This window comes from Dromaius novaehollandiae, chromosome 3 (assembly GCF_036370855.1).
Source record: "Dromaius novaehollandiae isolate bDroNov1 chromosome 3, bDroNov1.hap1, whole genome shotgun sequence".
NCBI lineage: Eukaryota > Metazoa > Chordata > Aves > Casuariiformes > Dromaiidae > Dromaius > Dromaius novaehollandiae.
In genome coordinates, this window is record NC_088100.1 from 46,949,711 (window position 1) to 46,972,216 (window position 22,506).

General features: G+C 33.5%; 1 protein-coding gene across 1 annotated transcript in view; it reads left to right on the top strand.

The window, feature by feature from the left end:
* Positions 1 to 22,506, top strand: part of GRIK2 (glutamate ionotropic receptor kainate type subunit 2) — a 438,669-nt gene that overhangs the window by 163,552 nt on the left and 252,611 nt on the right. The window contains exons 5-7 of the mRNA XM_064508825.1: positions 2,585 to 2,766; positions 6,906 to 6,959; positions 9,135 to 9,308. Of these exons, the coding sequence (XP_064364895.1) occupies positions 2,585 to 2,766; positions 6,906 to 6,959; positions 9,135 to 9,308 (410 nt within the window). The remainder of the gene's footprint in view (positions 1 to 2,584; positions 2,767 to 6,905; positions 6,960 to 9,134; positions 9,309 to 22,506) is intronic.

Here is a 22,506-nt window from a genome sequence, read left to right on the forward strand (position 1 = left end):
AGTAAAGGCTACCAGTAAATGTAGTGGTGGTTCTGTGATGTGCAAGGATGTTCACAAGGAACCAAACTGTGATCGCTAATATTTTCCACGGTAGCCACTGGTTAGCTGTCACAAATTAAATGTTTTGGATATTTAGATAACTACTGACATAGGCAGCATTCTAGCTAGCAGTTCTGTCAGTGATATCCTTCTCCATAATTCCCAAAGCTTTTTTTTTTTAAATATGAAATGTATTTCACAGAGTGAAGCTGCTGGTCTTCTAGATGTGGAGGTTTGTAGAAAAGAAGATTTAAGTGTAGAAAAGGAAACTTTTAATGCTGCCTTTATTTCCTTTTCTAAACAGGACGAGCAAAAAAAATGAAGCAAACAAAGTGGGACAGGTCTAAAATTAGACTTGCCAGATATAATAGTCTAAATTATTTATGAGTTTATGAGTTGGGCTGGAGTGAAGCTTCCAACTGACTTCTTTTAGCAAGCAATTACAAATAATCTGGAAATGTAGAAGTATTTTTTTTTATCCCTTGTTGAGCTAAAACATTTTATTCTCACTTTAAAATTTGGCATGCTGTTATGTTATGTAGAAAGGACCATTATTGTTTTTGCCATTATAATTTTATGTGGAAAATATAAACACCTACTAGATTACTAGACTTAGTTCTTCACAGTACTTGACCTGCTAATGAAGATCCTATGGAACTGATTTTTTAGAAGATGGAAATTTGAAAGATTATTTAGCTATAGGAAAGAACTGTCTCAGTTTGAAAAATGTGTTTGTGATAGGGATGATAACAAGAAATTATGATGAAATATGAGTTATTGTATCTATGACACAGACCTGTGGGTGAAGAAAATATTCCTAAATTGTCTACCCAGCAAGGTTATCCTCATGGAATTTCTACCTGGAATTTCTACAAGGACTGTGTTAGAACTCTACTATGATGTAAGCCACTATTTCTATTTCCTGTCATATAAATCCCTCAGGGAAGATGCATTTGTGTAGAGTGGCCAAAGCTTTGTGTGGGTTCAGAGATACTGCAGCCTTCCCCACTCTGCCTTTGGGCATAAGAGGTCTACTGGGGTCTTCTGCCAGACACCTTCACCTGCAGTCTTAATTTAGGAAGGTTTAATCAAATCAAATAATATAATATGTAGGTTATACTTTTTGTTGCAGATAATTTCTGCAGAAACTGTTGAGAGGAAAATGTGGATCCTGGGCAGGGTTGAAAAAGGGAGGATGATGAAATAGAAGACTTTATTTTCACATATATTCAACTGGTCTGTTTCTGCAGGAAATAATTAGAGTTAAATTTTAAAATTTGAAGCTTCATAACAAAAAATCAGAACTCAGTATTATGTTATTAAAAGACTACTGTATGTTGGGAAATGGTTATGTATAAAATAAAACTGAACCCTGTGTCAAAGGTTATCCCAGTTTCTTACTGAGGCCATAGTATAGTTTCATATTGCATTACAAGAACATATTTTCCTGAAATCAAGACAACTTTGACATCCACTTGTAACCAGGAAGAATAATAAGAGATAAAATAAAGTATCAGGTTTTTTATACTGCATAATGCTCCCTATGATGCTATCATAGAATAGCTTTCAGGATTAGTAAGTAATAATAAAAGTCATCTCCTGTAATATTTTTGATGTAATGAAGTAAGTAATTTCAGATGTTAGAAGCACTTCATTTAGGTCCTGATGCTGCTTTAATTGAAATCCTAAGCAGAACTCCCATTTTTTTGGTGGCTGGGTGTATTATATATGCACTGGAAACATGATGAACCCTTGTTACTGCCACTTAGTGGAGTATTCTCCAATGCAAGAAGGAGGTTAGTACGGCACATTACATCTTTTTTGCCAGTATTAAAATCATACCATGCACTGTCAAGCTGATGTGAACCAAAAGATTTTTGGAAAAATGTTTCTGCATGTAACACCATAGTAAAAATAAAGTAATTCAAAGTGGAATTGTAGAGTACTGAACAGGAATGCAATGATATGAGTCATCCATTCATCCTTTTTGCTGCTGCTGCTGAAGTGTGTTTTGTTAACTGTATAATCAAGAAAGAAAAATTAATTTAGTAGTGTCATGTGGATTATATGAGAATGTACTACAGTGCTAAAATGAATTACAACTGTGTATGTAAACCTGATTAGTTATGAGAATGGCTAGTCTGCTTATAACTATTAGTCTGGGATACTTCTTTAATTGAATTAGGATAGTTATATGCATTCTTTGAAGAGAAATGTTCAAGTTCCATGATAATGCCAAAGGAAGATTAATCTTAATTTTGGAAGGTAATCCTAACTGAGGATGCTTACTGTCTGTTAATATTAAGGGAGAAGAAAAGACCTGTGATAAGAAAGTACTGGGAGTGCAGTTGTGTGTGTGTGTGTGTGTGTGTGTGTGTGTGTGTGTGTGTGTGTATAAAAATAAGATTTCTATTTATCAGTTGTACCATATTGGGAAGAGTGAGAAATTCAGGAAATTCTGAATGTTTATAAGCTGCCCTGCTAGCAAGGTCAGGATTTAGTTTCAATAATTTTCTTTTCTTTTGCCTCCTGTATTTTCTTTAAGGCCTTATTCGATTACAAGAGCTCATCAAGGCACCATCACGGTACAACCTGAGACTAAAAATTCGTCAGTTGCCAGCTGACACGAAAGATGCAAAGCCATTGCTAAAGGAGATGAAAAGAGGCAAGGAGTTCCATGTAATCTTTGACTGCAGCCATGAAATGGCAGCAGGCATCTTGAAACAGGTAACCCTCATTTTGCATTAGATAGCTTAATCTTCTTCATCCCTAATAAATAAAAGTAATACCCAATCTTAATGGCATTAAAGAAGCAGAGGAATTGTGTGTCAGTTTTACAGAGGCCTAACTGAAAATCAGCTGTGAACTTCAGCTGTGAACTTCAGAGCTAGTTTTATTGGTGACTATAATGAAAGCTGCTTTCATTATGGTTTCTAAAGAAACAGATTAATCAGTCCGTGCACAGGGGGAAAGGTGTTTCCCCATACACTTCATCTGATAAAAAATATCAGTGTTGCAGCTATGAAAGTTTGGTACTTTAGAGAATTGATGTCAAGGTTTAAAATGCTTGTTTAGTGTAATTTTATATAATGAAGGTCTTTTTTTTCTTATTGAAGCTTCTAAATGGTGTGTTTATAATCAGATAATTGGGATTCTAATAGTATCTTTTAACAATAGAAAACCCAGCATTGTTCTGATTTGGTAGGTCACTTGAAAACCTTTGCAAATTAATTTCCTTACTAGATGACCACATTAAGATGTTCAACTGATACAACTAATAGATATTTTTAGAGTCATATTCTTCTTGTACCAATAATGGGAGTACAGAGTGGCTGAATGCCCCTGGATAGGTGCTCTGCAAAAGCGCTTGCTCTGTTGTGTACAAGATGAATAGGTAAAATATAGCAGAATCCCAAATATTTACTATCTGTATACTGAGGAAGCAGATTCTACTGGTGCATTCCAAAGCTATCATCAGAGAAGGTGGCAAGAGATTAAAGTGGTATGCAAAGGATATGCCTCATAGAAAGCTTACTGTGAGCCTAAAGTATGCAAAAGAGAAGTGCCCTTGTAAGTCACCTTTAGTGAGCTGGTTCCAAAGACTGAGAATTTCTCATTTTTGGAAGCCATTTTTCTCATAGTTTTTTTAATTGAACTATGCCTTGTGATAGAAAGATGAAAAACAACTGTATTCTATATTTCTAATGCTCCACTTTCACTGACTTTAGTTCATGTTTTTGTTAGGTTTACCATCATGCTATATCCTTTTGGTTTGAAATAGCAAGTAAATGCATTCTTTAAGATTTGAAAAAATATCTCTAATTAAAGGCACTTTGGGGATTGTTGTGGCAGCAGTGAAAATGCTAAACAAACACTAGTAAACATACATGTATACTATTCTTATTCCTTTCTTTATTGTGCATTCATTAAAATGCTTTTATTAATTCTTAGAAATTTCAAACTTCTGGCAGTGATGTTTGTTCTTCACTATGCATACGCCAGTGTATTTAGTCTGTTTAGCCCAAATTGCTGAATGTACATTTAATTATTTTAATATCTTAAAATTGCAGATGAAAAGTATGTAATAGTGGCAGTATAAAGCTGTAACACTAAGGCCATTGAGGTACATTATTTATACGGTACTTAATAGATTTTAGGTGAAAGGAAACTTTTCTTTCACAGTATGCAACACTGTGAAAAACAGATATGACTAGAGGCAAATGGGAACAAAGTTAGGCCCAGGACCTAAGGATGAACGTTCAGCCTCTTTAAATGAAATTAGAAACTGTTTTAGAAAACTACTCTGCTCATCCTAAAGGCTATAGAAGGAAGTTGCAGAAAGAATTCTTCTGTGAGTGTTCAAATTTTCATATAAATTTCTATAAATTTTTAGCTTTCCATTCAGCTCCAATATTACTATGCTTTAATGTGTCTACATTTTGTATTCTTGCAACTGAATGTGAATTCTTGCTGTCAAAATTGACAAAAAGGACTATATTTGTTGTCACTTAGTGATACCATTACAAATATAGTATTTACAAGTTTTTGCTAAAAAATAATAAAAAATGTTTTATATAAAAATGAAAAGATTTGTAAGCTATTAGTTAACCAAATTTTTCTGATAATGGAGGGACAAACTTGGCAGAGGAGTCGCAAGGAGTTTCTTCTTGGGAGGGTGATTGCAAGGTTAAGAATGAAGTTGGGGGGAAGAAAACATGCAGAAAATAAGGAGAAGGAGTACTTTGAGAGGTCAGTGAAATGGGAACTACTGTTTTCAGGCCCAAAATATATCGTGGAAAGGGTGTGTGTGGGGGGGGGACAACCGTCCACACAGCATGATTAAATTAAGGGAAATCTCGATGGTAACTCTATCACCAGACTGCATCACCTTGTCTGTGAAAACAGACAAAATTTAAAGGTTGGGGAAGCACTGGAATAATGAAGAGAGTAAAATGCAATGTTTTGAAGAGAAAAAAGGCGTGAGGTATTTTGAGAAGTAAGGAGAGTGAGAGAAACAGAAGCAGACAGTGCATTTTCTGTGATGTTGTAGCCTCTATAGAAAAAGAAAACAGATATGGAAACTGAGTGGAGAGAGAAGATGAAGGTTAAAAATGAATTTTAAGAGAAACTACCTGAAATGGATTAATATATATTATATCATTATATTATTATATATAAAATAATATATATTATATTATATAATATTGCAATAATATAACAATACAATATCTAATAATACATAATATCTAATAATATGCATTATATAACATATATATAAAATTATCATATTATTAATATATGATATATATTTTTAACAATATATACAATATGTGATATATTTTTATATATATTATTATATGTTAACATAGCAAAATCTAAAATTACAGACATGCCTAGGACTCATCTTGTGTAGAAATTGTGTGGAGAATGAAAGACCTGATTATAGGTGGGAATGAAAGACCTGAATAACTGCAAATGTGTTCTGTATAGAGAAGATGATACTTTGGCTTTATTAAAAAAGAAGAAAAAATCTTGTGTTGTAAAACCTAGCAGTGGTTTTAGTTGTGCAGTTTCTAATGAAGATGTAATATTTCTAACGAGATAATGGTTTTCATGTTTTTAAGAAAACTTAAATGGCAGTTGGCAATCTATACTACAGTTCTACATATTATCTTAGAGTTTAAAATACATGGATATAGGCACCCTTTGGAAAAGTATTGTTGCAGTTTTTGCCCAAGTTTCTTATCTAAAATATTATAAAGTCTGATCTGCAGCTGATACTTCAAATTTTTTTTTACCTTTCACTTTTCTTTGGAAAAGAACATCTAGACTAGTCAGTTCTTCCTTTCTCAGACAATGTCACAAGTAAAAAAGCTTCCACAACCTTAAACCTCTGAAAGATTTTTTGCATACAAATTTTGCCTGCCGTTGTGACAATTGTACAATAACGTGTTTAAGGAGGTGTGACTGGTAGAAACTTAACGAAGCATTCTATTGGAAATTCCTGAAAGGAATTTGCGTAGCTTTACAGTGAAAAAAAATCTGTAAAAAATACTGTAGATACTAAAATGTCTGAATAAATCATATTAGACTAAGATAGGTTTTGTGCAGAGTGGAAAGATACTGTGTTACATACTTTTCCATTGAAAATGCCCTTAAGGAATAGAAATGATGAGACATCCCTAGCTTATTGCTTTAAAATTGTGTCTACAAGTAATCATTCTTATTCTGTTGACAAAAAGGTACGGAAATTTTAAAATGCACTGTTGATCAGAAGCTATTTGATATTATGTAGTTAGCAAGGCAGATGCAGGTACTTGATAGATCTCGGAGTTTAATGAGTAATAATATGAATATTTGTTCTTTTTCTTGAACTAGCATGTATCTTGCTATTCAGAATTTGAATCAAGAATATTTTCTTTCATGGTTGGAAACACACACCTCGAAGATAACCTTGGATCCTTGTTTTAAATGGATAATACTTTGATGAAAAGTAGAAAAATACTTCCTATTAGTTTATTCTTTTTAAGGGGAGGGTTCAACAATGAATGAAAATACTGTCAGCTCAAATTTTGTGTGGCAACTTAATGCAGCCATTAATATGTAAAACTATAAGCCTCTTTCACATTTACTGCACTAAGCAGTCTAATAATATTCTATCAGAAGATCTGGTTCATAAGTTCCTTTAATAGTCAGTAATCTGTTCTAACTGCTAAGAAATGATTTGCTTGACCTAATTTTAGTATAATTCCAAACCTATAGTCTGATTCCAGTAGTGTTCTGCAGCTTTTCATTTCCCATGTAATGTGATAAAAATGTTTTATGTAACCTCAGAAACATCAATCTTTGGTTTATTTTTTTTTAAGGCTTTGGCTATGGGAATGATGACAGAATATTACCACTATATCTTTACCACACTGGTAAGTGGCTTATAAAAACATACTGATGACATCTAACAAAGACATTACTTTTGTTAATTATATTACTTGACAAAATGAAAAAGGTCTCTCTGGAATGGGGTGTGAGTATGGGATGTTTTCTCTGTTGAATTTTATTACATTCAGTGAAAACTCATAAGGATGTTTTAATTATTGTTCAACAATGTGCCCTGGAAACCTGCAGACTGGAGAAAACTACTGACTTTGTAGCAATGCAGTATTTAACTTTCAGACATGGCCAAATGGATAATTCATTATTTCTTTCTATTATGAATTTTGCCCTTTTTCTCTTTTTGCTATTTGTATGTGAAGATTGTGATATTTTAAACTTACTCATGTATTCCAAATTGTTTATCCATAATTTCATAAGACAAGTCTTCACTGTTGCATGATTGCTGAATGTTTAGTATGAAAGTTAGAATCAGGAAACAGGAGTTCATGGAAAGCACTAGCCCGGAAATAGACCATTTAATAGGAAAGAAAATAATTTGTGAAGTTCATTAGGACTTTAAGAGCAAAATACCCCACACAAGTATCTCCCTTCTTTTAGAAGGGTAAGTTGTGCTATCACTTCTGGACTTTAAAGATAGTGGGATTACATGTAATAGAATTTTCCTCATTAGTCTTTCAAAATGTATTTTAGACATTGCAGTTTCATTTGTTAGATTTTCATTTTGCTGTTGGTGAAAATTGCTTCTTTGAGTATTTTCTGGTACTTTGAGTACTGTTTGGTTTGCATTTTATTTTTCCTTTTTAAAGCCATGTTAAAAATCAAGGTTTTCTGTCATTTTTATTTCCTCATTAGAACATTAACTTTTTAGGAGAGACCAGAATTATTTTGATTTGGAGACTTTACAGAATAATTTAACATGTGCAAACAGATCCTAGATTTTGATTTTGCAATGTAGCTTTGGAGCTTGTATCAGAATTTAGTTGTTTTGATTTATTAATTGCTTCTTACCTACATGGTGGAGGTCACGTCAGATAAATTCTCCAGTCACAGAGTTTACAGCAGTCTTCTCTGTATTCTCCAGCGATTGATTCAGGGTCTATTGCAGTAGCTCATTAATACACTGACCTATGTGTGTTTATAATATATACATATAATACTGCTGTGTATATTTATTATGGTGTTAATGTACATATGTTTGGATTAGACAATTACATCTGAGGTTCTGGGGTTTTTTTTCCCACAGTAATAACTGAAAGTATTTTAAACTGAATGAGAAAGATGCTGGACAGGAGCATAAACTACTTTGTAATGTAGTCCTAGTTATGTTCAGCCTTTCCTTCACAATAAAAAAAATTTTTTTTTTTGAAGTGACCATTAGCTAGGTTGTTTGTACATGAATAACTTCCAACAAATTTCTTTATGATGCACTTAGCTAAGCCCAATGAGTCATGATTGTTTTCTTCATCAGCTTAATTAGAGGTTTCTTCATGTTTAAAACTTGACTTTACACCTGAGTTTCCTAATGTCAAACTCAGGTTCTGCCTTGTTTCTGAAAGTCTGTCAAAGGCTTGGGATAATGTTGGGTTTATTTGCTTGATCTAAAATTTTATTTTCCTCTTAATTCATTTATGTTGCCTTTGTGTGCATGCGTGTATGAATATACACATATGCATACGTATGTATTTTGAAAATACATTGAATTGCAAAGGTTATGCTTCTGGAGAAAAATACCTAATAAAAGACATATCTATGTTTGTAAGTATGGCAGATGCATGTGAAGAATGCTATGGTTTAAAATCAAACCATAATCAAGCCTGTGTCTGGTAAGCCATACAAGGAGCTAATACTAATTACTACTACTAATACTATTAGTAATTAATAATAATGTTTAAGCTTATTGGAGCATTTCTAAATAGTAGTGGATACAGTTCTGCAACTGGACTTTGCATTTCCTAAAAGGCTTTTTTTTAAAGGTAGTGGAATATTTTCTTCCTCTGTGAACCAGATCATTCCCATTGTAAGGTGCGTTGAGTTATTTGCCCACAGAATGAGGCAACAAACTCCCAAATAAATAGCACATACGGTATTTTCTAGTGTGCATAGCATTGTTGTTCATGACAAGTTTCAGTACAGATATCTAGGGAGATGGTCAAAATACAAATTTCAGTATATTAAAGAATTTATATGGTGGTCATTTTTTTCAGGACTTATTTGCCTTGGATGTGGAACCCTATCGGTATAGTGGTGTTAATATGACTGGATTCAGAATTCTAAATACGGAAAATACCCAGGTGTCATCAATCATTGAAAAGTGGTCTATGGAGCGATTGCAGGCACCTCCTAAACCTGATTCAGGTTTGCTGGATGGATTTATGACGGTATGAATATCAAATTTCAGTTCCTTTTTTTGTATATGCTTGTGAATCTAGAAAAACCTTCAGCTTCTCATTCCTGTCACTAAATTTGCTTAGGAGCATGAGACCAAATCTGACTCTGCTTATTAGTCAGAGGATAGCTGTGGTGTTTGTGTTAATATTCTAGACTAAAAACATTTTAACTTTATTTCAAAATTATGTATGCTGTATTTTTTGTCCAAATGATAATGCTACCCTGTTACAAATATATGATTCATCTAGATCATATTTCCCTAGTTCGTTGGTGAAAATACTGTATGGGACCATGTCAAAGCCCTACAAAAATCAAGATAAATTACATTGTCTCTTTCTTTAATTTTTGTCTCTTATTCACTTAGATGCCTCTTTTATAATGTTTCTTATTTTGTTTCTGCATAATTATTTTTTTGATATTTTATAAATATTATTCGAAAACTCCATCTTGCTATCCTTTCCAGTTCCTATGTATTGACATAAACTAAACATGGGTCTTGAGTTTCTTTAAGTCTTTTTCTGGTTTCTGGAAGTCTTCCCCCCTGCCCCACCCCTTTCCATTGCTATTATTCTCTCATTTCCCTCACAATCACCTACATGGAAGTCAACTTTCCATATTGGATTTTCAGCTCAATGCTTGCATTAAATCTAAATTTATAAAGTTTTCAGAAAGGGTTTTATTTTAAATCATGTCCTATATTAGGACCCCTTCAATTTTAAAATTTATTGAAAGAATCTAATTTTCTACTTTGTTTGGTCTAGAGGTGATTTGTGACATCTTTGCTGACCAAGTTCCGAAGCCCTTTAGCTTTTTTTTTTATAAGCCTTTTCATATTCCATTTGAAAAATACCGAATTCTGTTGCTTGAAGATTCATATCCAGTTTTCTGGATTATGTTAGATGAGCCACATAACATAGGTATCTTATGAAAAAGATTTTCTGTTGATGAAATGTAAAGATTTTTATAGGCAGTAGATATTAAATGGCAATCAATACATAGTATAAGCAGTTAATTTCCTTTTTGTCTTGTTTTCAGAAAATGGTCCCTTTTAGACAAAAAATATTTTTTCTTCCATTTACTTTTTATATATGTAGTGTATTGAATATGTTATTTGGGAACATATTTTAAAATTTAGTTTAATTTATTTTATAGGTCTATTTTACTGCACTTTATTGTAGGATGAGAGCTGTAAGGTTATGCTGTTCATTTCTCTAATAATTCCAAATAAGCAAATGAAATTGAAATAATTTTAGAAATGTTTAAAGGATGCATGCAGTTCACAGATAGAGCAATATCTTAAAATAATAAACAGCAGCTATGTTTCCTTGTTTGTATTAACATTTCTAGTCTTTGATTTTTTATCTTTTTTTAATTTAAAATTTTTGGCAGTACTTCTCATTGTAGTTGTATATTTTATGTATCGATCCAAGAACTATAGATCTTTGGATAAAAAGTTAACAGAATCAGTAGTAGTAATTACATTATCAGAACATCCATTCATGGTCAATAAATTTATAGAATAATATAGATTGGAAGAGACTTCTGTGGGCCAGTCACATTTTTTTTTACTATTATTGTAAAATGAAATATGAGAAAAATATTCTGCATTCTATTCTGGATCCTTAAAAGCACTCTTTGCGCTTCTGGGTGGTTTCTGTAGTTACCACGAGAACCAAGTATTTGAATACACTGGGATTAATATTTTATGGGAATTATTTATGGGGATTAAGCCCCTAAATGTGCTTTGGTAATCTGGGTTTTAGATATGTGAGATATACAGATAGAGTTTAAAGAATATTTAAAGGCCTTGTAATCTTGACAAGTGTTAGGTGCTTAAATAGCTTTTATAATCTGGCCCTTAGATACAGAAAAGGCATCACAGGACTTAAGTTAAGTCTTAAGTTTTAAAAGAAATTTCTTTTGAAAGTGTAAAAGCAAGTTATGTCATGATACCCCTGCACAAAGTTTTTCCTGTGCTCAGTGGAAAGAAGTAAGTCATTTTATTGACATACTCTCAATAGATTTGTTAGGTTTCTTAATTTTGACTTCTATTTCACTGTACTTCATATGCATTTACGTAAGTAACACACCTGGGAATTAAAGATGCTTCACAGATATTAATTACTATTATGAAATACTCTAACTGATATGGGCTGAACTGGGAAAGTTGTTTTATTTTCACATATACCAGGAAACAGAGTGAATGTAACAATACTGGTTGCTAATGACTATAGTTTATGCAGCACAGTATTAGCCTAAAACCTCCTTCATGGGAATGTAGTTAGTTAGAGCCAGCTAATCAAATGCCATTTAACCAGGTGGAAGCATTTCAAACTCTAGAGAAGTTGCCAAATGAAAAACTAAGCATTGTATTTTTTGAGGCAGTCAGAGACCTCAGTCAAGGCTGGTAGGTTTCCGGAGGGGTAAACCAGGCAGTTCTGTGTCACAAAATTTATAAGCTCTGGTGGAGGTTTGTGTCCTGCTTTTCTTCTTCTACCTTCCCACTATATGCAGACCAGTTTCGTCATCATGTCAGAGTTAGAACTGTTCATTTCACTCTGATGTTGCATTTTTTGGTTTATGACTAGTTGATTGCCCAGTCTTAACGCTGATCTTTAGTTGTTTTCTGCTGGCATACATAACTTTTTAAGTAGGGTGAAATTTTCTCATAATTACCTGACCTTTATTCCAACATGGTAACAAGTGAGTATAAAATTTCATCTTGTTTCTTTGGAAGATTCCAAGTCAAATTTCCAAGTATGGTTCCTTTTGACTTCAGTTAAGGCAGTTCTTGTTTCTAGGCTGCTGCTCAGGAAGGGTGGGAAGGGTGATTCTCTAGCACACCTGAGAAGATTACTGACAACAAATAAATTATTCAACATGTTTCACTCTCCTTTCAGGTTTTCTGAACTTTATTTGTATGGGCTTTGGGAAAACAAATTTAAACTATTTAATGAATGCTACTATATTTAGTCATTCCATTATTTAATAAATGGTGACTTATTTGTATAACGAAGTGAAACCCATTCTGTGATACAGGAGATTAACAACACCACAACTGGCTTTGTTCCTTCTGTAACTCAGGAAGAACCTGTGGATTTTCCAGTATCTTTGGTTTTGGACACATATGTGTATAAAAGTATATACAGAGTTTTCTTTGTACAGAATTCTTGTGATAAAAGGTTTGCTTGTAGAAATATTTATAGCAATCAAATAGATATGATTTCTAGTAAAGTCTAAATTAATTGGTGATTTTTAAATAAAGCTCTGTGAATATACTTTTAATGTGGTACGTAGAAGTCCTGAGGAAGGGTTCACGTTCTATTTTTATTAAAAGGCTTTTAGCATGACTCATGTGTCTCTTAACAGATTCTATTTATACTTTGAGGGTTCTTTCATATTTCTCTGTGTTCAAGGAAAACCAAAGTGATGCTTATCTTCTTAATGTATCAGTTACAATCTATATGTTTTGCTCTCTCTCTGTCTCTCCGTCTCACACACACACGCACATGCATGCACAAATGCATGCACATGCATGGTATGGCTTATGAAATCAGTTCCTGAAAAGGTTGGGTAGGATGGTCCTATAAAAACAGTGATCAGAGTATTTAATATACTTAATATTCTCTGATTACCGTTTTTGTAGGACCATCCTGTATTCTTACTAAATGGAAAGAACGAACTACATAGTGTGTTAAATTGAACGATAAGATGTAGCTGGCACAAGTGAGAGTAGTTATTTTGTCTAAAAAGTACAGGAATATTTACTGATACTGATACTGTCACAGGTAATAAGCTGGGCCTTTAGAAAATACCTTTTTAAGAAAAGTCAAAGATCAATCTATTGCAATACTTCATCTTTCTTACTAGTAAAATTAACTCTATCTAAGATTTCTATATCTTGTTGTCTCCTTGTTTCTTTTTTTTTCCTTATTACTATTGGGTGAATAAATTGCAATGAAATTACAAAATTTTTGCCCAGGTTAAATCCAAAGTGGGGGCTTTTTCAGACTAGTGTAAATTTTGTAATGAAATTGCGCTTGATTCTACACTTCCTGATACAATTCAGCAATACCTAAAATGCCTTTTTTCCTTTGGCTTCTTAGCTGTTTCCAAATAAAATCCCAAACGGCCCTCATCTGTAAAGTCTGTCACAGTCTAGTTGTTAGTTGTCCATTCATTCACACATTTCCCTTTCTATTTCTCACCATTTGCTCAATGATTAGCACCACTAAATTCATTTGTTAGCAGTTCAAAATGCACATTTGTAAAGTTAGACTGTGGGAAGGGTGCGTACTTAGCTGCTGAACTGGCTTCATCTGAGAATCTTAAATATACTGAACAGTAGGATAAAAAGCAACAAGTACTGATTGATCGCATACCTGACTGGATGACCAATGGTTTGTTTTTGGCTTAACCATACCATTGAATGAGATTTTTTTTTCTTTTTTCTACTGTAGGTACTAGGAAGTTTTAATTGAGTTGCTTAGACATCTGTTACAGGGCTGTAGAAGCTGGTGCATAAAAATAAAGAAATCAGTGGGATATTTTTTCTGTGCTCATTTCTGTTGTAGAGAGTAGTTAACTGTAATATATGAACATCATTCAAATCAAAAAGGATTGAAGCACTGAAAGTTTTTCAGGTTAGCTGCAAACTAAATATTTGGAGTTCTGTGTCACCAAAATCTGTGCCTTTTGTATGCGCACACCTGTGGTTTTACTGATGTTATTTTCCTGAAAGTATTTCTATGCTGCAGATTGCAATACAGAATTAGAGATGCTGAAACTAGTCTGAAATGGAGAGATCCTTGTGTTATTATTGCTAGACTACCTCTAAACTAAATTGAGGGTCTTTACACAATTCTCTGTTATATGATATATGAATTATTGTTACTTTTCTCTAACTTTAAACTAAATTCTGCATTTGAAAGCAGTTGCAACTTAATATTACTTGAGCAAAATGTCTTGACATTAAAAAAGCTATTTTTCCACTGGAATAAGAATTCTTCTTGAAGAAATTCATAATGTAAGCTAAAAAAGTCAGAACCAAATCAAAATATTTAATTATGTAACTTTAGCTTTTAGTTCATAAGAAGTCTAATTCAAAGTTTAGTTTATAAAATTTTTTTGCAAGAGTTCATCCTGATGTGGCCTGGGGCAAAAAATTGAATTTGGATTTTCCTGTAAGATGGAAAAAGTGCATAGTAATGATCGCCAAGTATTTTGTTAAATTATAACAGTATCATATTAATCTGTCCTGTACTAACAGAAACATATTAATACTGTGAAACAGAGAAGTTGTGCTTAGACTAATTTCATGAAACTTGACTTTGGTATACTTGACATTCAGAAAGAGAAAAGCAGTATAAATGTAGTCTTACATTAGTATATAATGACAATCATGATTCAGACCAAGCAAATTATAGCATGAATTGAGTGGTATGGGTTCATAATTCTTCTACTATACAACTATTAATGTTCCACAGTGTTCTGTGCCTCCAGTCAGAACATAGCATGCATAATTAAGATGACCTAACAAGCAATGCTGCTTCATTAACATAAAGTTTTCCTTGGTAATTGCTTTTGCTTATCATCTGATTCAGCTATCTACTTTCATCTTACGTAGAAATGAGTGTATTTTTTTTCTATTCTGAGTATTAATTCTATTCTTCACTTCAGTAGCAGGATAGGGCGCGTGCAGTGAAGCACTGTGATGCTTGGAGAATGCTGTACCTAAGGTCAATATTTAAGTGTTTCCTCAGAAAATCGCAGCTTGGCTCTAATACGTTTTGTAGGCTGCCGAGCAGAGTGGAGCATGATTTAGTCCTATGAATACAAAGTATGTGCAGCTTTCCTTTTCTACTCTTACTTCTCATGTTTTTTTCTTACATGTTTTTAATTCCTTTCTTTTCTGGATATAGTGTGTTTTTTCAAGCTTAGATCCTCTCCACAAAGAAGCATGATATTTCTCAGCGTGTGGAAAGTAGTTGTAATAAAATTTAGAGTGCAAATAAATACTCAAGGCAAGAATATAGAGATGTGTTGCATGGCCAGGATAGGTTTACGGTATATTTTTGTAGGGGATTTTCATCTGATTCAAAAAAAGAGAGAAGATGTTTTATGAATAAAGATACATATTTTTTAAAAGCTGGGGTATTGCCTTCCTCAGAAAATGAGAATAGATCCATGGAGATTTTCTGTAAATACATAACTCTGAAAAGACACGATGATCACCAGAAAAAATTTTTACTACCTTTACACATTCTTCATAATAGAATATACACTGCATTCTATCCACAGAGTTGTCTGGAAAATCCATTTGAAACTAGCCATTTTGACAGTTAAATAACAATACTGAAGTTATAATTACTTTGGAATTTGAGTATGGAAATGAAAGTGAGAATAATGTTGGATTTGTAAGTGTGTAGGTAATTTCCCCCAAATAGTCCTTCATATTTGCACACCGACAGACCAGGTGGATACATTCATGTATTCAGTACATATATTCATAGTTTGTTCTTTGTTTTCCCCGATCATAAGAAAGCTTCCACTAACTGGCTTTTCAACATCCAGGTCCTGTGACTCCAAGGTGAACTATAGTTTATGTGAATTTTCATTTTCTTCCCTGTGTGGTCATGAATGTTAGTTTAATATTCTCAGAAGATTTATTGAATTGAATGATAAGACAAAGAACTGTTAAAGGAAAGAATGGTGTATTTTCAGTTACATTAAATTGTTTCCTTTGAAAAAATCCTATAATGAGTCTGACCAATGTGCGAAGGCCAAGTTAAATGGCCAGCTGTAATAAGGGAAAGAGCCTGATATCATCAGAACCCTTCAGCTTACTTTTTTAGAAAGCTTTTTGAATCATGTTAAACTAATTTGATTAAGCTAATACAATTGAAAAATGTGCTGTTTTTCCTTTCTAGACAAAATTGGAAGAGATTAATAGGGTGAAGGAAAACTTTGCAACCATGACTCTTGTAGTTCAAGAGCCATCTGGAACTCAAAAAACTAGATTTTTTTTTTTTTAAAGATCCAGTTCTTTATCATGATATATCTAAGGCTTACTGATGCTCTCTGTGAAAATGAGAAATACCTTCTATATCAGAGAATTGGACGTGACTGATATTGAGGGCACTCCTTTATTGCCCTGAAGGGCAGGTATATATTTTCCAGGTTTAATACCTTACTGCTAAAGAAATTAGCACATGGAGTTGAATCTAGGTATCTCCAATCCATTTTAATCGTGGTTTGAGTGGGCAGCATGATTCAGCAAGAAGCATGAATAAAAAAATCCAGCGAAGATAAAGGAAGGGATTAGTTTTTGATCTAACGTTTTTAAAAGTAAACTCCCAATAACTGATTCATGAAATCTGGGAGATGCAAAACTGGAAGTGTACATTACTAGTAACAATAGTATATATCTAGTTCAATTTATGTTTTTTTAAAATCTAATTGTGTTTTATAATTCCATTTCTTAATTTCTTGCTGAGCTTTCTCCAAAATTCACTGTTTGTTTTCCTCCCAAAGGAGGCAATAGTTTATGGAGTCATCTAGCACACTTCTGAAGTTTGAATCTCTTCATTCATTCTTAATGTCAGGATTCTCAGTGATTGTACCAACTGATACAGGTACCGAGGTTATTATACCACATATGCATTCTGCACTGTGTGGCAGAAAATTCTATTAAAATTCAATTTTGTTTTCCTTCAGGCAAGTAGACTTTTGTAGTTACCTGGCGGTAAACAGAATAAATTTATGGCAACCCTGATATTTTTAAGCTTATTGAATTAGTGCATTAATGAAGTTTAGGTGCTCATCTAGAAGTGTTAACAGAATCCATAGCTGCTTTGCTACCTGTAAATTCCTTAGAGTATGTTTTTTTTTTATTTTTAATAGTAAATTATTTTATACATGTTTACATTTATGATTTGACATGGTAATCTCTTTAATTTAGGAATTAAGCTATTTTATGGAAGATAAAAAGGGCTTTGAATTTGTTAATTAATGTGTTACAAATTAGTCAGTTCTGTTAAGAGTGAAAGGATATTTGTGAAACTGATTTCTTATCTAAGAACTGAGAAATAACAGTTATATTTCAAGTAGATAGTTAAATAATAACTCAGTGACTAGTAGCAGGCGCTGTAACTGGACTGAAGGATTTGATGTGAAATGAGTGTGCTTAGGGTTCCTGAGGGTGAAAAGATTCATAAAAATAAAAAGAAATACTCATTACAGAAGTAGAGCCTTGTATTCTGATTTAGAGCTTCAAAGAGGATAGCTTGTTATATAGACAGCTTTATAATTATCCGTTTAGCAAAACAAATTTTCTGGATCTGCAGATGAGATGTGTTTAGTAAAACAGTGTGGCAGCAAATGTGTACTTCAAAGGAAATACTAAACAATTACTTATTACTGCATTACAAGCTATGAATCTCCTCCAGGCACAGTTAACTTCACAGGTTTAAAGAATACGCAAGATTTTGTGCTGTAAGATGTTTTAGAAAGGATATGTCAGCTATTTTGAGAACTAATTGCATTACCAAATATTTGACTCCTGCATCTAGTTTGTCTTTTTCTTGATATTTAGGAGACAGGATCTATCAGAACCTTGCAATCCTGTCCTGAAGAAAACATACGCCCAAGTGTTATATATGTTTAGCAGTAACAAGTTGCAGCTTGTTTCGTATGGTATACTTGAGAGAGTTCTTCCAAATGTAGTTTGTGGATGTATGCAAATGCTTACAAATACAGTAAGATTAATTTGGATTTATATGATTCTTTCATATTTGAGCTTTTCTGCTAGATCTTTGCAAAGTAATAGATAGAGCTCTTAGTGTGACAGTGAGTAGGGAAGTGGCAGAAGTTGCACAACCTGCGAAAGCTCATACGCGGTCTGGAAGACTAGCTGGAACATAGCTTGTTTCTTGAAAAAGGCACACTGAGTAAAGTGCCTTTACTCAGGGACTGTACTATTGTACAGTTTCTGCAGTTGTATCTGCCTCTTATAAAGCTTAAAGTCTGAGGACTGTAACCCAATAAACTATAATCACATCAAAGAAGAAAGTTTTCTTGCGAAGCATTCTGAAATTCAATGTATTGATTTATTTATACCCTGTATTTACTGTAATTTTTCTGGAAAAGTGAACCAAATACAAGATTACTTTTATTCTGTTCCTTTCCTGTTTGGTTAAAGAATTCTGTCTTTAGGAGCAGCGTAATCAATTAAAGCTGGCAATTAGCAGAATTAATTGCAGGAATGAACAACCCTAGCAGTCCTTATGGCTGTAGTTGTAGGATGTGGAATGGTGACAGTCGTGTCATGCTAGGTTAAGTAGTGGTGCAAATCACTCAGTTTGTGGAGAGCCAAAGTTTAGCCCTTATCACATGCTCACCAGCTTCACTGGTGGTACTGCGAAATACTTAGGCTGATGTAGCTCAGCTTAATAGTGAGGTTTAAAAATACATTGTGGGTAGAATCCTGGTCCTATGGAAATTGATATATATTTTTAATTTGGCCAACCTTTAGTTTGCTGTGTGCATGCCTATCTTACATATGGTAATGTAGCTGAACTGAAGAGTTGGTTTATTATTTTTGATGGAGTATTAAATACTATTTATTGTAATGGAAGAAGTGCAAATTATACGTAAATATTTCTGTGAATATCCAGGTGGTTAATTTGGGCATAGTCTGGTAAACTCTAATTATCTCCATTCATTATAGGCTTCTGGCCTGTGAAAAACAAGAATGTGGGGTTTTTTTGTTTGCTTTTGTTACTAATTCATGCTCACTAATTACTAGATCAGATGACATAGTTGGTAAAAGCAAGGAAGCTTTGGGTTTACAGTCCTCTTTACTGAAGACCTGAGGGGGTGTCTGCCTGAATGTTTTTCCATTTTTTTTTTTCAGATGTATATAGATTTGTCTAATAAAAAATATTACTTCTCCCTATAAATCTTTTTATGCTTATCTGCTTAGCCCACTACAGCTACAACACACTATTTCTAATTTTAAATGGACTCGTGTAGTACATGTAGACTTCACTGAGACTTTCACTCAGATAGGATACATAGTTCTTGCTTAAAATCATCTTACTAAGGAATGACTGTTTTTCCTGTTCAGAACATCATGGGCTCAATTTTAGTGTCTTTCCAGATACTGCAGGGTATTGTGCCTGGCCTCCAGCTGCCACTCCAGAAGAGCACAGGTCTCCTGTAGGATCCCACTGTCATATCTGCCTACCTGTGGATGCCTCAGGTATCCGTGTGTGTTTCAGATGGTGCTAGATGCCTGTATTTAGGCAGCTGAATCAAGACTGTTACTAGAACTGTGGCAGTGAATATATTTCCCTCTTAAACAGTCTAATGGGTACGCACTGATCACAAGCATACGTACAGACCCATTAAACAATGCCTAGGAAAATACAAACATCAACCTGAATCTGTACCTGGATACCTTTGTGTCAGGCTGGAAACAAAATTAGCATGCTTTCATTATTCTATATTTTCTTTGTGAATCTGAGACCTCTGCTATCCTAAGCCACATTCAGCATATGAAAAAAGTGGAGAGAATAAAATGTTAAATACAAGAGAGAATGAGCTATCATGCTACTGTAGAAGCGAGACTTCAAATATTGAACTTCATACTCTTCAAATTCCTTCTTCCCAAGGCCTGAGTATATACATACAGTATGTATACAGCAGAGATAAGTGCCATCCTATTTCAGATAATGAGAGGCTATGTAATGTCCTGAAAATAAGTATTTACCTTTTTAAATTCCTCATTTTAGTGCTGCAGAATGATTCATTCAATCATAGTGGTAAAATGCTGTTGGAAAAAAATTATTTTTTAAAGAAAATTCTGTGCATGTAGTTTCTCTCAGTGTAGTTTATAAAAACAAAATCCTATTACCCTTTATCTATTTTTATCATATGTAACAATGGATATACTATTTATTCTTTTTCTTTATTGAGCTGTTAATAGAGGACAACAAAGTTTTCAATGTGCCTTTTGGCTACAAAGCTTGTCAGTAACGCTGTTGAAGTCAACTGGACTACTGTGGCACTTAATGTGAAGGATATACTTTGTGCAAACGTGTCTTCAAAGGTCACTCATACAAAAAATATGGTTGTACGTAAATTATTTTGTACGCTCCTTCGCTCTCTTATTTTAGGTTAAGACTGTGGAATTTTAAGGTATTTCTGATCATGGGAGCAATCCCTTTTTAGCCTCCGCATGGTAAAAAAAACAGTTCAGAAAATAACACTTTACATATAGGATATTTCTGCTGTTTTGATTGTTTTCAATATTTTTTACATAAAACATACACAACATCCGCTCACCCACAAAAGGTTTTATCTGGCACATATGGGTTCCCTACAAACTGTTTATGCCTGGAATTATTGTGATTCTGCAGAGTGCAAATGTTATGCGTTAACAAAATGCCTAAGTCTTCACTGTTATTATGTTACACTGTTGAGTCTTAAATTATACTTGAAAATTAATGGTAAATAGTAAATAATGTTAGATTTAGTCTATTTTGGATTTTATAACCTTCCGTTTACTTAAAATATTGCAAGATAGTTATTCTGATGTAATTCCAAAGTTAAAATCAGGATGTTGTTAAAATCCAAATAAAAGTAACTCTTTAGCTGAAGGAATATTCTTGTCTGCCAGATTACTGTAAAGAAACAATTTTATTTTTTGTTTATTCATCTCTAAGCTGAAAAATTTCTGTTCTTGTCACAGTACTCATCATTTTTGTCATACTCCCTTCGTGCTCCACATGGTGTGATTCATATTTCATACTAACATGAATGCTACAACTAGGAGATCTTTCTGTGCAGGTAGTTTTGCAATAGTATCTATCTAGAATTGAAGCCAGAGAGCATTGAACTAGCAGCTACAGGACTGCTGACCCAGTTTTTTCACAAAGTTGCCTGTGTAATGTAGAAGGAGGTGTCTGCCTTCTACAACTTTGCTGTGAATGTGTTTTCTTGGGCTATCCTGAGCTCCTTGTGGAAAACTGACATACCTATGGACACTTTTTGTTCAGTCGTGGATTTGATATTACTTTTAAAGTTGGTTGTGTAATGTTGCTCTTCATTTCTCAGAAATGTGTTGGATATTATCGTTTTGTTATCTAATGACTAGCAGTGGTGCAGATAAGCGGCTGAAGTATGGAAGGATATACTGGCAGGGAGAATTAACTTGGCTGCTTACTTTCATATTTAAAAACTAAAGCCTACTGTATATATATATACACACACCAACACGATGTGTATAAAATTATATAGAAACCAATCTAGTATAATCTGTTAAAAAAAGAAAATGCTGTAGCATAATTTTTTCCTCTATCAAATTTATCAGTTGACACTGACCATTAAATTTATGGGTTGACATAGTCTTGAATTAAAAAATGTTGGGTTTTTGCCTTTAATAAGTTATAACTCAAGAAAGCACAATTCAGTGGAACATACCCCTTTGATCTTCACAACTTCTGTGTTTCCTACAGATATTTCTGCTCTGTTTTTGTCTTTGAAGATATCTTTCATTATTAAACTCTCCTTTTTGAGAAGAAAAAAAGGGACATCAAGCACAGAGGAGAATCCACTATTGAATGAAAAAATTTGTTTTCAACTTTCGTTTAAATCTGGAAATGTAAACACTTGGCATATCACTTCCTCCTGGGGACATTGTCATGCATGTAAGGTGCTCAGCCTGCAATTCATGTTCATGAATCTCAAACTGAGATCTATATTCACAAAAGGAGAGGTTTATGTCTTAGATTGCAAGATTCATTGCAACATCTGGGAGGAATTAGAAAGTCGTCTTTGTTCTTTGACATAGTCAAGTCTTTGCATCTTTGTGCAAAGCAAAGGTGTGCATAATGACTATTTATTGGTAAATGCTTAGATTTGCCACAGCTTTGCAATCCTCAAGGAAAACAGCAGCACAAACCTTTTCTCATAATTGAATATTCCTCTACTGATGGTAATCCAAGCAGGGATATCTTAATTTGCTGGATTTAGTCTTGAGATGTATCCTAGATGAAAAACCTAAATATAAAGAGCAAATAAATATACCTGTTGTTGAAATTTATGGCAAATTGTATCACAGAGTATTGTCTATCCTTTTAGCATTGAATATATTTGGGTTGTTTTGATTTTACTATTCCAGATTTG